At 28.9% G+C, this 15,175-nt stretch overlaps 1 protein-coding gene across 1 annotated transcript; it reads right to left on the reverse strand.

Annotated features, from left to right (window-relative positions):
• Window positions 1-1,766: 1,766 nt before the first annotated feature.
• Window positions 1,767-2,704, reverse strand: LOC107869555. The gene has a single exon (XM_016716075.2). The coding sequence runs from the start codon at window positions 2,600-2,602 to the stop codon at window positions 2,012-2,014; it is 591 nt and encodes a 196-aa protein (XP_016571561.1). The 5' UTR covers window positions 2,603-2,704; the 3' UTR covers window positions 1,767-2,011.
• Window positions 2,705-15,175: the final 12,471 nt, after the last annotated feature.

A 15,175-nucleotide genomic window follows, 5' to 3' on the forward strand; every position in this document is an offset into this window, starting at 1 on the left:
TTTTTAAGCATATTTTTTTCAAAAGTATTTTTGCGGAAAAGTATTTTTTTTAGCTTATGAAAAACCACCTCTACAACTCCCAAAAAACACTTAGTTTCTCTTGGCCAAACACCTCAATATTTTAAAATAAACACTTTTGAGAAAAATAAGTTTGATCAAATGAGTTATTTCGTATACCTTACTTACCTCGATCTAGTAAAGCACAAAAAAGAAAAGATAGTCTTCTTTTTCATTATTCAACAAAGAAAAATCCCTTTTCCTGGATTCGAATCCTAATACTATACATTCTCTTCTATTTAATTATTTGTTTCATTCTAAATCACTAAATCACGAAGAAAAAAAATGAAAAATAAAGACCTTATTTTTAATAACATGGATGGATGAAGTACTCTCTCCGTGCGTTTTTACTTGTTCACTGTATTAAAAGTAGATGTCCAACAATATTTGTTCAGTTTAAAAAAATAATGAATAAGTTATCTATTTATATCCATTATCCTTAACGTTAAATACAATTCATTTTTAATACATTTTTTAAAATATTAAATTTATTATATTTAAAACATAATATGATAAAATTATAGTATTTACTATTTCTAGCATGTGTATCAAATTAATAGTGGGCAACTTGAGCTGTGTGAATAACAATTACTGTAGTACTCCATAAAGTAGGCAATACACTAATTTAAAATTTGAAAACAAAAAAACTGAGGGTAATTTTAGAACATCAATAGACATCCAGGTAGGACTCTACTCACTTATAAATTTAAAATTTAAATAGTATAGGGAGATTCACATAATCAGATATATCAAAAGCAAAATACTTAAATTGAGAAAACAAACAAATAATTACAGATATGACACAGCCATGCATGAGAAGAAAGGATCAGCTTAAGTTTGTTAGTATTTTACCTTCCAACATGAATTTTTCAATGTAAATTTGAATTTTGTGGGATTTAAGCCTCAATACAGATATCGAAAATCAAACGAAAAATCAAACAAAAGAGAAAGGAAGGAATCTGCTTAAACTTCACTTTTTTTTTTTGATATATATGTGTGCTAAACCATACTGGAAAGACAACAAAGAATTTAAGCTGTCTATGATTAATTATTCGTTTTGAGTATTTTCTGTTTCATATAATTACGTAAAGATAACTAGCTCTTATTTATACTTGGCACTCATACTTGTAAATACTAGATTGATGCTAGGACCTAGCTAATGAGTAGTGAGAGTACTTGGTGTAAAAGTCTTTCTTGAATTAAGAAAAATATTTTTTAAGAAAATATTTTCTGATGGTTGTTCAGTAATAAAAATATAGACACTGAAATTAAACATTAATAATGAATTTAGCAAATCGTAAATAGTGAAAAAAGTGTCTCAAGGGATCGTTTGGTGTGATGGATAAGATTTAATACTATCGGGATAAAAATAGCTTGTTCTCAACCATACACGGATAACTTATTGTATGATCCGTACGAATAAAATCATTTTGCAACTTTTGAAAAAAAAAAATAATCCATAAAAGTAGAGTACTCCAGTCTCAATTTAAGTACTCTATTTTATTTTCTTTTTAAAATTGTTTCAAAAAGGATCTTTTTCAATTTTGATATTTCAGAGCACAAGTTTAAGACCCCATGATTTAATTTAAAGGAACAAGATATACACGTCTTTCCATTGTATTTCTTGAACTTGGTGTGAAGACAACTAAGCACACTTAAATTGGATTGAGAGAATAGTTTTTAACAAGCTTAACCATTATGTTTTTCAATAAAAATCTCTGGGACGCCAAACACGCCTAATAATATAATTTAGCCAAGAAAAACATTAGACATGCAGCAAAAAGGGATCACTAAACCACAAAAATTGGCATTTGAAAATGAATTACTACTAAAAAACAACAAAATCCAACAAAAAATTTTCCTCTTAAACTAAATGAAATATGAAAAATCTAAAGCCTTTTCCAAAAAACCCTCAAAATATCAAAACACCCATCAATTTCTCATAAAAGTATCGTCAACATCTTATCGCCGGCACGGCAACACCAAACGTACACAAACTCGAACACTTTACTCCTCCACTTCCTCCGCCGCCTATCACCGTTGCACCACCACCACTACCACCGCCATTCACCAATGCCGATTCATTCTCCTCCTCCTTCTCCGCCGCCGCCACTGTCCGATCAACCACTTCAACTACATCGCCGCCGCCATCATCATCATCATCATCACCGTCATCATCGTCATCGGAACAATCCAAATCATGTTCGTTTAACGGAACGAGATTCAGCATTAATCGTCCGTTGGTACGGTGAGCTTCGAAATACTCAAATCGTTCGATTTTCTCTTCTTTGATAATCAATCTACCATCAGATGTATAGTACCTCTTCATCACCCACGGCATTTGCGAAGACGGAACATTCTCCGTCTTCGCTAACCCTGGGATTGGCGGCGGATATTCTTTTTCTATTTTCACTTTTTTTTTCTCCCTCCTCAATTTAAACACTCCTTCTTCTTCTTCTTCTCCGTCTCCGTCTCCGCCGCGGCGGGTACAAGTGAACCACTTATAGTGTTCCAATTTAAACTCGAACTTCAAATCATCAGCCATGATAAAACTTTTTGCTTTTGCATGGCATGGGGGAATGGAGAAATCGTGATGAAGAGGGTGAGTATATATATAGGGGCGTGAGGTGGGGTAGGTGTGTGTGCGGGGGTGGGGGTAGGAGAGAATATATTGACAAAAGGGAAAACAGAGATTTTTATTATGGCAGTTGACAGCTAATATATTGCTCATATAATCTTAGGGGATTGGGTTATTCATTTAGGTTTGGAATAATTAATTTTATGTTGATTTGTGTATGAGATAATTCACTTTGAAAGTATTTATTTGGAGATTGTAGTGTTGTGTTGTATCATCCTCTTCATGATTAAATAATTAATTTACAATTAATTAATTTAGAATAATTAATTTTGAGATAATTTATTTTCAATCAAACGATCGTGAATAAAAATCTATAAAATTAAGGGACTTGTGGGGTTAATAGTGAACATTGGAATTACAATATCTATAAAAAGATTTGATTTTATCCTTATTTTCAGATGGTAAAAAACTAAAAACTATCACAAATTCCGTAATTTACTCAAGATAAAATAACAAAGCTACTATTTTAAGGGTTAAGATAATGAATGACACTAATATATGGCTTTATTAGGGAAAAAAGAGATACAAAGTCACTAGTCTTGTAAAAAAATTTAATAAATACATGATATATACTTTTAAGTCAATAGTCTTGTAATGCATCTTTTCACTCTAATTAATACTTACCATGTAAGATTAATTTGATAAAATTTTGTTACTGTTATAATTTTTCTTACCATCTTATTCATTTAACAGATAAGTATGACTGAAATCATCATGTTCTTGAATTACTTGACAATTGAAATTAAAGCAAGTTTCTAGTAAGTATCCTTAAGTGTTAAGGGCTCGTTTGTTAGAGGGAATAATAATTAATTCTGAAATTTATTTTAGAATTAACTTATTCTATATTATTTGATTGAAATAAAATGTACGGAATAATTTATCCCAAATTAATTATCTCAAAATTAAAAGATCATAATATTATTTTTATCTCATCATAAAAATGAATAATTAATTTTAAAATAATTTGTTTCCATCCGAAACAGCTAGGAATGTAAATAAGACTTGTGGTGCAGGAAAGCTTTAATAGGGAATATGCTTTGACCATTCTTTAGATACTTACTGATAAATCCTGCTTTAATATAATATCCCGATTTATTCGTGCTTAAAGATCCATTTTTTAAGGCTTGATTTTTTGGATTGAATAAAAAAAAAGAAGAAGTTAAGTTATAAGTTCAAATAAATATGAATATATTCATTAATCATAATTATGTGATAAAAGCTTATTACAAAAGTACATAACATACATTCGTTAGTACGATGCTAACACAATTGCAAGCAGTTTTAATTGTGTCCCATCTCACTTTCGTACGGACTTTGGCGCATATATACCCTGTAATAATGTGAAGTTTCTCTAAGTATTTCTTTCTGGAATTAAAAAGAAAGTTCATAAATTTTTTTTTTTCTAACAGATTATTAAATCTACTGCTTATTTGATATCTGATTAAGACATTATTTTTGATAAAACTCTACATAACTTATCAAGGATATTAGCCTTTTGGTATTAAAAATAAATCGGTTAAGCATATGATCCTTATATGACGAACTACGATCCTTTTCGTCTCACCCTCTATGTTGAGTTTTTTGTCAAATTAATCCACATGTCTAGTCATATTTTTCTAAGGACTTTGAATTTAATCAGCCCAATATTTAAGTACGGAGCATGTTGTGTTTTTATACTATTAGATTATGTATTCCATGTTGTGCACGAGCCTTAACATTTTCTTTTATTTAATAATATTTCATGATTTATTGTCAATTAAATATTTTATCAACTTTTTTATAATGAAAAAAATATAAATATATTTTTTGTGTTATGACAAAATAAAGACACATTTTCATATATTATTTTTCTTTTTCATTATATTTATTTATTTTAATTTTTTTTGAGATCTTAGTAATAATATCTCAAAATTATCAATTACTTTGTATAATACTTATCATATTTGAAACTTTACATGATAAGTTACAGTATATTAATTTTTTTTACCCGATTTACTGTATTATTATATAGGTTTTAAAATTTTTACTTTTATTTTTAAAAAGATTGTACACCATCAAATTTAAAAATTGATCAAATTGTTCTAAAAATATTATTTGTACCATAATTTCTTATTAAATTTAAAATAGATAGTTATATTTCTTTAGTATTTTCAATTGTTTTAAAATTTTTTGTTCCCTGATGATAGAAATTAATTATATTTCATACTTTTCTCTCACTTTTTTTTTTAAATTGAAAAAATTCTTAATTATATATTTATGTATTTTGAATTTATGTAACATTAAATTTATAGTGACTCAAATAAGTATCAAACTAAGTTTGAGCATAGCAGAAAAATACTCCTGCATAATGAAAGAAGTATACTCCTACATATATGAAATGACTATATATTTTTTAAAATTTTCTTCTAGATTATTTTCAAGTAGTGTATTAAAGAGGGAGGTCTTTTCATTGAGAGTATTTTAATATTTTATAAGAAAACAACTTGGAAAAAAATTTATAATCTTTTTTATTGAATAATTGTCAACTAAATGCAACAATTGAAATTTAAAACTTGTTAAAATGATATTTATTTAAAAAATATAATAACTATTAAATTGTAGATTATCTTGGATTTTTTTTTTTGGGGTTATATGACTAAAGTGAGAAGTAGTGCATTTTAAAGAAGAAAGAAAAGATTGAATGAAAAATTAGACCACAAAAAGAGATATATTTCGGATGATGAATTTATATTTTATATTAACTTTTAACTCAATTTATAGGATTATTATATAGGTTTTAAACTTTTTATTTTTACTTTAAAAAAGATTTTACACCACTAAATTTAAAAATTGATGAAATTATCTCAAAAATATTATTTGTAACATAATTTCTTATTAAATTTAAAATGTATAGTTATACTCATTTAGTATTTTCAATTGTTTTAAAAAAATTAGTTTTTTTTATAATATAATTAATTATCTTTCAAACTTTTTCCCCATTTCATTTCTTTGTTTATTAAAAGAATTATTAGTTATTTATTCATGTATTTTAATTTATGTAACATTAAATTTGTAGTGATCAATCAAAAAAAATTTATCAAACTAAGTTTGATCATAAATGAAGAAATATGCTCCTACATAATGAAAGAAGTATATTCCTACATATATGAAATGACTATGTGTTTTTCAAATTTTTCTTTCAAATTATTTTCTAATAGTGTATTAAAGAGGGAGGTCTTTTCATATACAATTTAAGAGTATTTTAACATTTTATTACTAAAAAAATAACTTGAAATAAAATTTATAATCTTTTTGATTGAATAATTGTCAACTAAATGCAACAATTGAAATTTAAAACTTGTTAAAATGATATTAATTTGAATAGTATAAAAAACATTAAATTGTAGATTATCTTGACATTTTCTTTTGGGTTATATGGTTAAGGTGAGAAGTGAAAAGTAGTGCATATTAAAAGAGAAAGAAAAGATTGAATGAAAAATGAAGCCCGCAAAAAGAGATAGGTTTTGAATGATGAATTTATATTGTGAAAATACTATAATACCCTTAGTCGTTCTCCAACACAGTCTTCTATATAATAATAATAACTATGTTTTTTATAAATGATTTTTTTTGTCTTGAGTTGAAGGTCTATCGAAAATAAAATCTCTAACTAACCTCTAAGGTTGGTGTGGATTGTGTACACTTACCCTCCTCAGACCAAAATTACATTAAAATTGAACATAGTAAGAGTCCTAAATACTCCTTTCGATCATCTTTACTTGTCCACTTTTCTATTTTAAAATATTCAATAATACTTGTCTAGTTTATAAAATTAATGCATAATTTATCTATTTTTACCTATTTTATCTTTAACGTTAAATATGATTTATTATCTAATACATTTTTTAAAGCATTAAATTTATTATATTTAAAAAGTAATATGATAAAATTACCTCTATCATTCACTTCTTCTTAATTTTTGTATCAATAAAAAAGTAAATAAACAAAAATAAAGAAAGAAAATATAAAATTTATTATCAAGTTTAAATCCTTGATCGGCGATCGCCTCATTGTCACTCCCAATAAATAACCCTCTTCAAAACAAATATACATAAAAGAGATATAAGTAAAACCTTCCAACAAATCGAAAAACGAAATGATTTTTTAATCTCAAAATTTCAATTACTATGGCTAAACTTCTCTACGGAGACAATATTTGTCTTTAACATTTTATGGTTTACTATAGAGTAGGTGTTGTTTTATATGTATATTGACATATGATATTTTAAATTTTATTTATCGTTATAAATAAAAAGAGTGTGAATGTCAAAAAGATGAATATTATTTCGTAGTAGTTTTTCTTCGTGAAATCATGATCATAATAGATCGATATAATTTAAATACAATTTTTTTTTAAAATATTAATAGTTGAAATTTATTATGTACATGACATTAATGATTATTATAAATATTTTAAAATAAATTATTATAATGAAATGTCTTTATAATAAGAAACCATCACAGATTATCGCATCATGCTAAAATTCCCAATTTTTTATTGGCAGGCCAAAAGTCTATTACACACATTTCCAAATATCATGATATCACTAACCTTAACCATAATTACTACAAAAAAAAAAGGAGTATCTGAAATTAAAAATATACACTTGGATTCACAAGAGTAAATAGAAACATAGGGGAGTTTTAGCAAAACAACCCTAGTGGATACGTAATAAAAAAAGTTTGGGAAAATATCTTGGACCAGCTAACATAAAATTTTATAATGAGATGTCAATGATTGATGATACTGTAGTTCTAGTATGTAGTGTTACTTTTTATTATTATTATTATTATTATTATTATTATTAAAGAAAGAAGAATGAAGACATGGGGTTTGGGGTAGTTTTGTTCTATGCGAATAAGTGGAAGACAATAGTAATTTAGTAAGTATTAATTTGGACATAAAAATTATTTAATTTGGAAAAAAAACGTATACTTTCCGGTGAAATGGTATCTAAAAATTGAAGACGTATTTGAATATGATTAGATATTAAAATATTTTTATTACTATTTTTTATAAGTAATTTGACATGAAAATTGTTGAAACAACTTTTTATAGTTTTTTCGAATTCCAAAAAGTTTCAAAATTCCAAAATTAAATCGCAAAAACATTTTTTTTATATCCAAACAGCATTCTGAAACAAAATTTCAGAAAAATATAAATATTATTCATATCAAACGGACACTTAATTTATAAGGAGTATATATTAGTGGTTTTGTATTTTTGATGGGTTGATTAGGTGGCATGTCAGTGTACACCTAGCCATGTAGATTTACACGTGGTTGGCACGTGTTCAAGCACATTCTTGGACTCATTGTAGGACCCTAATGCTTTCTACTATCCATCCCATCAGCTGCGCTGTTTACATAATCTAATTTATGCTCAAAAAATCACTTTGAGGTAAAGTATTATTTACTCCCTCCGTTTTATATTAGTTGATCTTGTGAACTTAGCACATTCATTAAGAAAATATTAATTAAGGAGTATATTTTACTAAATTAGCCTTATTAATTATACTTTGAAAATATAAATTTGAGTAAATACACTTGTTTAGTCATTTAATGTTAAGGATAGTATTGGAAGAATATAATAAAATTCTCTTGATTTCATCAAAGGCACAACTAAATTGAAACAAATATTTTTAGAAAGAGGACCAATTAAAACAAAACGGAGAGAGTACTGAAAAAAAAAATCTTTCTTAGAGTTCAAATCATGTGCATATTATGGACAAAATTCAGAAATAGCATACTTAAGGTCCTAGTTATTAGTTTTATAGCAACAGTTTCATAATTACATTTTGTAGCAACTTGTATTTTGTATTTTAAAAACCTGTTGCTATAAAAATACATATACAACTAATTTTACTTCCCTTAAATAACTGAATTTGGTTGAGATAAATATGATATAATTATCAATTAATTAAATTTGTAGATTTCTTTTCCATTAAAACAACTTCATTCACGTGATTTCCGTTATAACGTAACAACACTAAACAAAATTCAAATTTTAGTTTTCTCCATTAACAGTTCATTCGAAAAAAAATAGCAAAATCAATATCTGCTGTTCATTTTTTTTGAGCCATTTCTTCTAATTCAACTGTATTTTTGAAATTCAACCATTGCTGTTGTTGAATCAAATTCGACAGAATCTTCTTCGAAATCAACAGCAGTTTCGAAAGGAAGCATTAATTTGTTTGAATCAAATTCAATTGTAGATTCTTCAGTTCAATTTGTTCGAATTCAACTATCATTTGCAAATTCAACCATTACTGTTGTTTAAGGTACATAATCATTAATGTTGTTCGGTTCGATTTTTTGTTTCAACCATTACTGATGCTCCTATCTAGTTTTTTATTGTCGCCATTAAATTTTTTATGAAAAATTTGTAAACGAATTTCGAGTTAGAGAAAATGCAGGAGTAAATTCAACATATATAACAAAAACCTTCGGAATTCAACTATTTATTGCAAAATTTCAGTTTAGAAGTTGTTTCATGTATTAAAATTTCAGTATTCGACTATTTATTTGAGGATCATTTGTTGTTATTTTGATCGTTTTAACAATTGAACAAATTGTGAAACTTTGTAGAATATTTTCACTTTATTGTATAATCGATTAATAACATATTTTAAACAAATTTCGATTTGAATTTTATTCAATTATTTTCTGAAATTCTAGATCAATGAATGATCGAATTCAGCTGTTGAATGCAATGAAATTCTATTGACACATATTAAAAAATACAAATTAGGTATGCTCCAGATGTATTTTTGTTATGTTTAATGTTAACACTGCACATGTATTTTTCATATGCTTGATTTTAACACTGCATATGTATTTTTTGTTTTGCTTGTCGGAATTTGAGAGTATAACTGTATATGTGAAAATATATTTGTATACCTGTTTTACTTCCGTTCGATTCAGTAGTTTCTTTATTTGGTTGAAAACTTTTGCTGTGTTTGTATTTTACTTTAAACAAATTTTATTTAAAGCTGAAAAGTGTGTGTTATAACAAGTGATATTTGACAAATATGCATATTTGTTTATTTTTTGATTAAATCAAGTAGAAATGGGAAGCATACCAGTCCTTGTGAAACATTCTGGTCGATGGACGTATGAAAAAACTACGAAAAATATGTCACTGATGCTATACTGGTGAGCACATCAACAACATTCGTTGAGCTGCACGATGTTTTGGCATCTCACTTAAGTGTGAATTTAACCAGTAAATGTATTCTAGTGGAATATCAAATAATTGCGAATGCAGGGCAGATAGAAATGCATAATGATATGGGTTTAAAGGTGTTTATTTTGCAGAAAAAGCAGATACAAGACATGAATTATCTTCCTTTATATGTAAACATTTTAAAAAAAATTGTAGGGAGCAACTTGACAAGTTCATCTATATGTATTGCTGAAAGAACAACCAACTGTAACAACTTGCAAACAGTGATAAATACAATAAATGAATGAGCTTTGGTGGTTTCTAAAGATACACAGGCATTAAATGTATTTGAGATGGATACTGTTGAGGTGATTATCTCAGACCCACATCACAAACATGTTGAGGAAGATCAGGTTAACTTGATAATTTTTTTTTAAAGTCAGTCATGAAGGACTATTCAATTAGAGAGAAGTTTCAAACGCGAAGTAAAAGGTCAAGTAAGAAAACGTACGTACATTCTATATCACTCTGATCTTGTTTAATATTAGTTTGGATATGTATTTTGAATGTATTAAATCATGTTTGATGCAGTTATACATTGTCTTGCAAATCAAGAAACTGTGAGTTTTTAATGCGTGCATCGGGCATGGAATAATCTGGAATGTTTAGAATAAGAGAATTCATACCTCAACATACTTGCCCAGTGAAGGACAAGATTTATCCAAAGGTGCATGCTACTAGTATGTTAATAGGTGGTATGGTTAAATAGAAATTCAAAAATCACAAACGAAAATACAGTGCGACGGAAATAAAAAATGACACGAAGAAAGAGTTTGGTATGAATTTGACGTACACTTTATGTTGAAGGGCCAGGGAAAGAGCATTAGAAGAGTTGAGGGGTAAGCCAGGAGCATCTTACGAAAAACTGCCATCATACTTGTATATACTGAATATTATCTATCCGAAGTCACATATATGAATGAAGAAGACAGATGATAATGCATTGTTGTATGTATTTATCGCTCTATGTGTACTCATTAAAGGATTCGATCATTGTAGACCAGTCTTAGTTGTTGATGCTAGTCATCTAAGAGAAATTTATACTGGGGCATTTTTAACAGCATGTACAATGAATGGAGCAGGTTAGTATTATTTTATAATAATTACATTGTATAATTGGTTGTATTTTTTTGTATTTCTGCATATTTTTTGAAAATACATATCTCCACTTGATATATACATATTTGTATAAAATTACATATATTTTCAAAGTTTCATGAATGAAACATGTAAAATTGATTATGTTTGATAGTGATGTGCGTCTACATTTTATTATATGTAATTGATAACATTTCTTTGATAAAATCTAATATTTTATTTACCTGTATTTCAAATAAATACATATGCAGTTCCTATATGCATTTATATCTGACTGCGCAATTTTTTTTATATATACAGGTTATATATTCCCTTTAGCATATAGTGTGCTTGATTCTGAAAATGATGCATCCTGGACGTGGTTCTTTGAGAATCTAAAGAAAGCGTATGAAAAAAGACAAAACATGTGTGTTGTGTCTGATAGGAATCCAAGCATCATAAAGGCTGTTGGTGATGTGTACACAGATGTTCCACATTATTCATGTATGTGATATCTATGGAAAAATGTGAAAAAACTTTACAGAAAGTCACACGGTGCATTGTCGGAGATCTTTTATATAATGGCCAAAGCATATTCAAAGTCAGAATTTCACATGTTAATGAAAAAAGTTGAGGCAATTGATATTAGGGTGAAGAAATATTTAGAATTGGCTGATTACGAAAAGTGGGCTAGGTCCTATGCAACAGTTCACCGAGGATGAACTTTCACTTCAAACATTGCGGAGTCAATAAATGGAGTACTTGTTTCAGCTAGAGAACTGCCAATTTAAGAATTTCTTGAGGAAGTTCAATTACTGTTTGCAAAATGAAATTGCGAAAATAGGCAACAGGCTTCATATACCTTCACAACACTCATTGAAAAGTTTAATGACATACTCAAAGAGAACGAGGCTTTGTGTGCTCGTATGACGGTATGATCTTTTAGATTTGTGGAATTTATAATTATGAAAACATAAATATGAAAATACCTTTCATTCAGTTGTAAATTAATGAAAAGATATACAACATAAAAAATATGAACAGTTAAAAACATATTATATATTCTGCATATGTATTTTTTGTATTGAAAATTATTAACACGGTATATGTATTTGGATGCTCAGTAAAAATGGTGTACTTTGCATATATATTTTTACTGCATATGTATTTTTTTTTGCAAAATGCTGCTGTGCTAACATATCATAGAATATGGAATTCATCTTTTTGTAGCATTGCATTTAACTTTTTATTTTTATATCAGGTTGTACCAGCCACAAAATATGTGTATATGGTACACGATAAATAAAAGCACTTCATTGTTTGCCTCAAGAAAAAAAAATGCTCATGTAATACATTTCTACTAGATGAGATATCATATGCCCATGCTTGTGCGGTGTTGGAGAAATTTTCTTTTGAGAAGGGACCATATTATTGTGATTTGTTTAAACCAAAAACTGTTTTGAAGACATATGATGTTCCCATCTACCCGTTGCCACACAATGATGAATGGATAATTCAGAGAGCGTACTTGGTGAAATAGTACTGCCTCCAAAATTCAAAAGACCTCCAGAAAGACCTGCAAAGAAGGATCGTGGAAAATCAGGTCGGGATATGTTTGGAAAGAAGAACATCAACTCATGTGGTGGTTGTGGGGCTAAGGGTCACAATAGGTGTTCTTGTAGGAAATATCACAAATGATACATTTCTTATTCCGTTTTATTTTTTAAAACTTTATTTTTATTTTTTATAATCATGAACTATTTTGTTTTAGTTAATACATTTATGCATCATTTGACAATTGAACACAGTAATATCTAAATACTGCATATGTATTTTCAAGCTACAATTCATATGTATTTTTAACATTGTATACTATTTTAGGTTAAAGTTGGTAACTTTGATGAACCAAACAAGTATTTTGTTTGTAATTGTTTAAATATTTAAATACATATGACATATTCTGCAAATATATGTTTGAATTGCAAAATCTTAGCACTGTATATGTATTTATATACTAAAAATACATTTGATGTATAATTCATATGTATTTTTAAGGAAAATATCAACACTGCATATGTATTTTGTAACTAAAATCTACCAAAGTTGATGTAGCAACAACAACAACAACAAATCCAGTGTATTCTTACAAAGTTGGGTTTGGAGAGGGTAAGATGTACGCAGTCCATACCGCTACCTTTAAAGAAGTAGAGAGGCTGTTCCCGATAAACCCCCGGCTCAAGATAAAGAATAGTAAATGGGGGGGGGGGGGGAGGGGGGATGGGTGACATAAAAGAAAATCGGAAATAAGAAATGATAAAAATAGTAATCGTAGAAATACGAAATATGGTAAAATACTGGCGACACGAAATAAGATAAATAGGAATTAAGACATAAGAGAAAGGGTACCCATCTATGTACACAGTCCTAGGGTTACTTCTCCGGCTACACAAGATTTCTCCTAACTATATGCTACAACCCACACACTCACACTAGCCTTCTGCCCTTATCTGCGCCCTCCACACCTTCCTATCTAGGGTCATGTCCTCAGTCAGCTGAAGCTGCTCCATGTTATGTCTAATTACCTCCCTCCAGTATTTTGTCGGCCTACCTCTGCCCCTCCTGAAGCCATCCAAAGCTAGCCTCTCACACCTACGAACTGAGACATTCGTGCCCCTCCTCGTCACATGCCCAAGCCATTTCTTCCCTCACTTTGTCCTCCACCGAAGCCACTCCCACCTTCTCCTGAATAATCTCATTTCTTACTTTGTCCCCTATAGTAAGCCCACGCATCCAACGTAACATTCTCATTTCCGCCACGTTTAATTTTTAAATATGGGGGCGCTTGACTGGCCAACACTCCGCTCCATATAATATGGCCGGATGGACTGCCACTCTATAGAATTTATCTTTAAGCTTAAGGGGCACCTTCTTCTCACACAACACCCCCGAAGCGAGCCTCTACTTCATCCATCCTGCTCCAATATGCTTAGAAACATCCTCGTCAATCTCACCATTCCCCTGAATCGTAGACTCAAGATACTTAAAACTGTCCCTCTTACAAACATCCTGGGAGTCCAACCTCACCACCACTTCGTCCTCCTACCTCAAGTCACTTAACTTGCATTTCAAATATTTCGTCTTTGACCTACTCAAACTGAACCCCTTAGACTCAAGTGTTTGCCTCCAGACCTTCAATTTGTCATTCACACCTCTCTCCTCCGCGTCTCATCAATCAGCACTACGTCATCCGCAAATAACATACACCATGGCACCTCGCCTTGAATACTCCGCGTCATCACGTTCATCACCAGCGCAAAAAAGAACGAACTAAAGTTGATCCCTGATGTAACCCTATCTCGATCGAAAACTGCTTTGAGTCTCCTCCCGCCGTCCTCACTCGGGTCTTCCCTCTATCGTGCATGTAGAACTGCATAAAAAAGCTCAAATTTATCTTTAATTAGAATTCTCATTTATAATGATATTAAATGAACACATATCAAAATACATATTAGGTATGATCAATATGTATTTTTGAAATGCTTAATCTTAACATTGCATATGTATTTTTAGGCTAAATATATTTGATGTATAATCCATATGTATTTTTTAGCAAAATATCAACACTGCATATGTATTTTGTAACTAAAATCTCACAATAAAATGAATAACTCCATTAAAAACTCAGATTTATCTTTAATTCATATCCTCATTTATAATGATAATTAATAAAAACATATTAGGTATGATCAAGGTGTATCTTTTTGAAATTCATAAAATTAACAATGCATATGTATTTTTAGGTTATATAAATTTGATTTATAACGCATATGTATTTTTTAGCAAAATAATAACACTGCATATGTATTTTGTAACTAAAATTTCACAATAACAAATATAACTCCTTAAAAAACACAAGTTTATATTTAATTCAAATTCGCATTTATATTGTTAATAAATGAAAACATATTAAAATACATATTAGGTATTGTCCAGATGTATTTTTGGAATGCTTAATCTTAACACTGCATATGTATTTTTAAGCTAAAAACACTTGATTTTTACCGCATATGTATTTTAAGCATAATATGAACACTACATATGTATTTTTTAACTAAATCTCACAGTAAAAGGTAGAACTA

This window comes from Capsicum annuum, chromosome 4 (assembly GCF_002878395.1).
Source record: "Capsicum annuum cultivar UCD-10X-F1 chromosome 4, UCD10Xv1.1, whole genome shotgun sequence".
Lineage (NCBI taxonomy): Eukaryota > Viridiplantae > Streptophyta > Magnoliopsida > Solanales > Solanaceae > Capsicum > Capsicum annuum.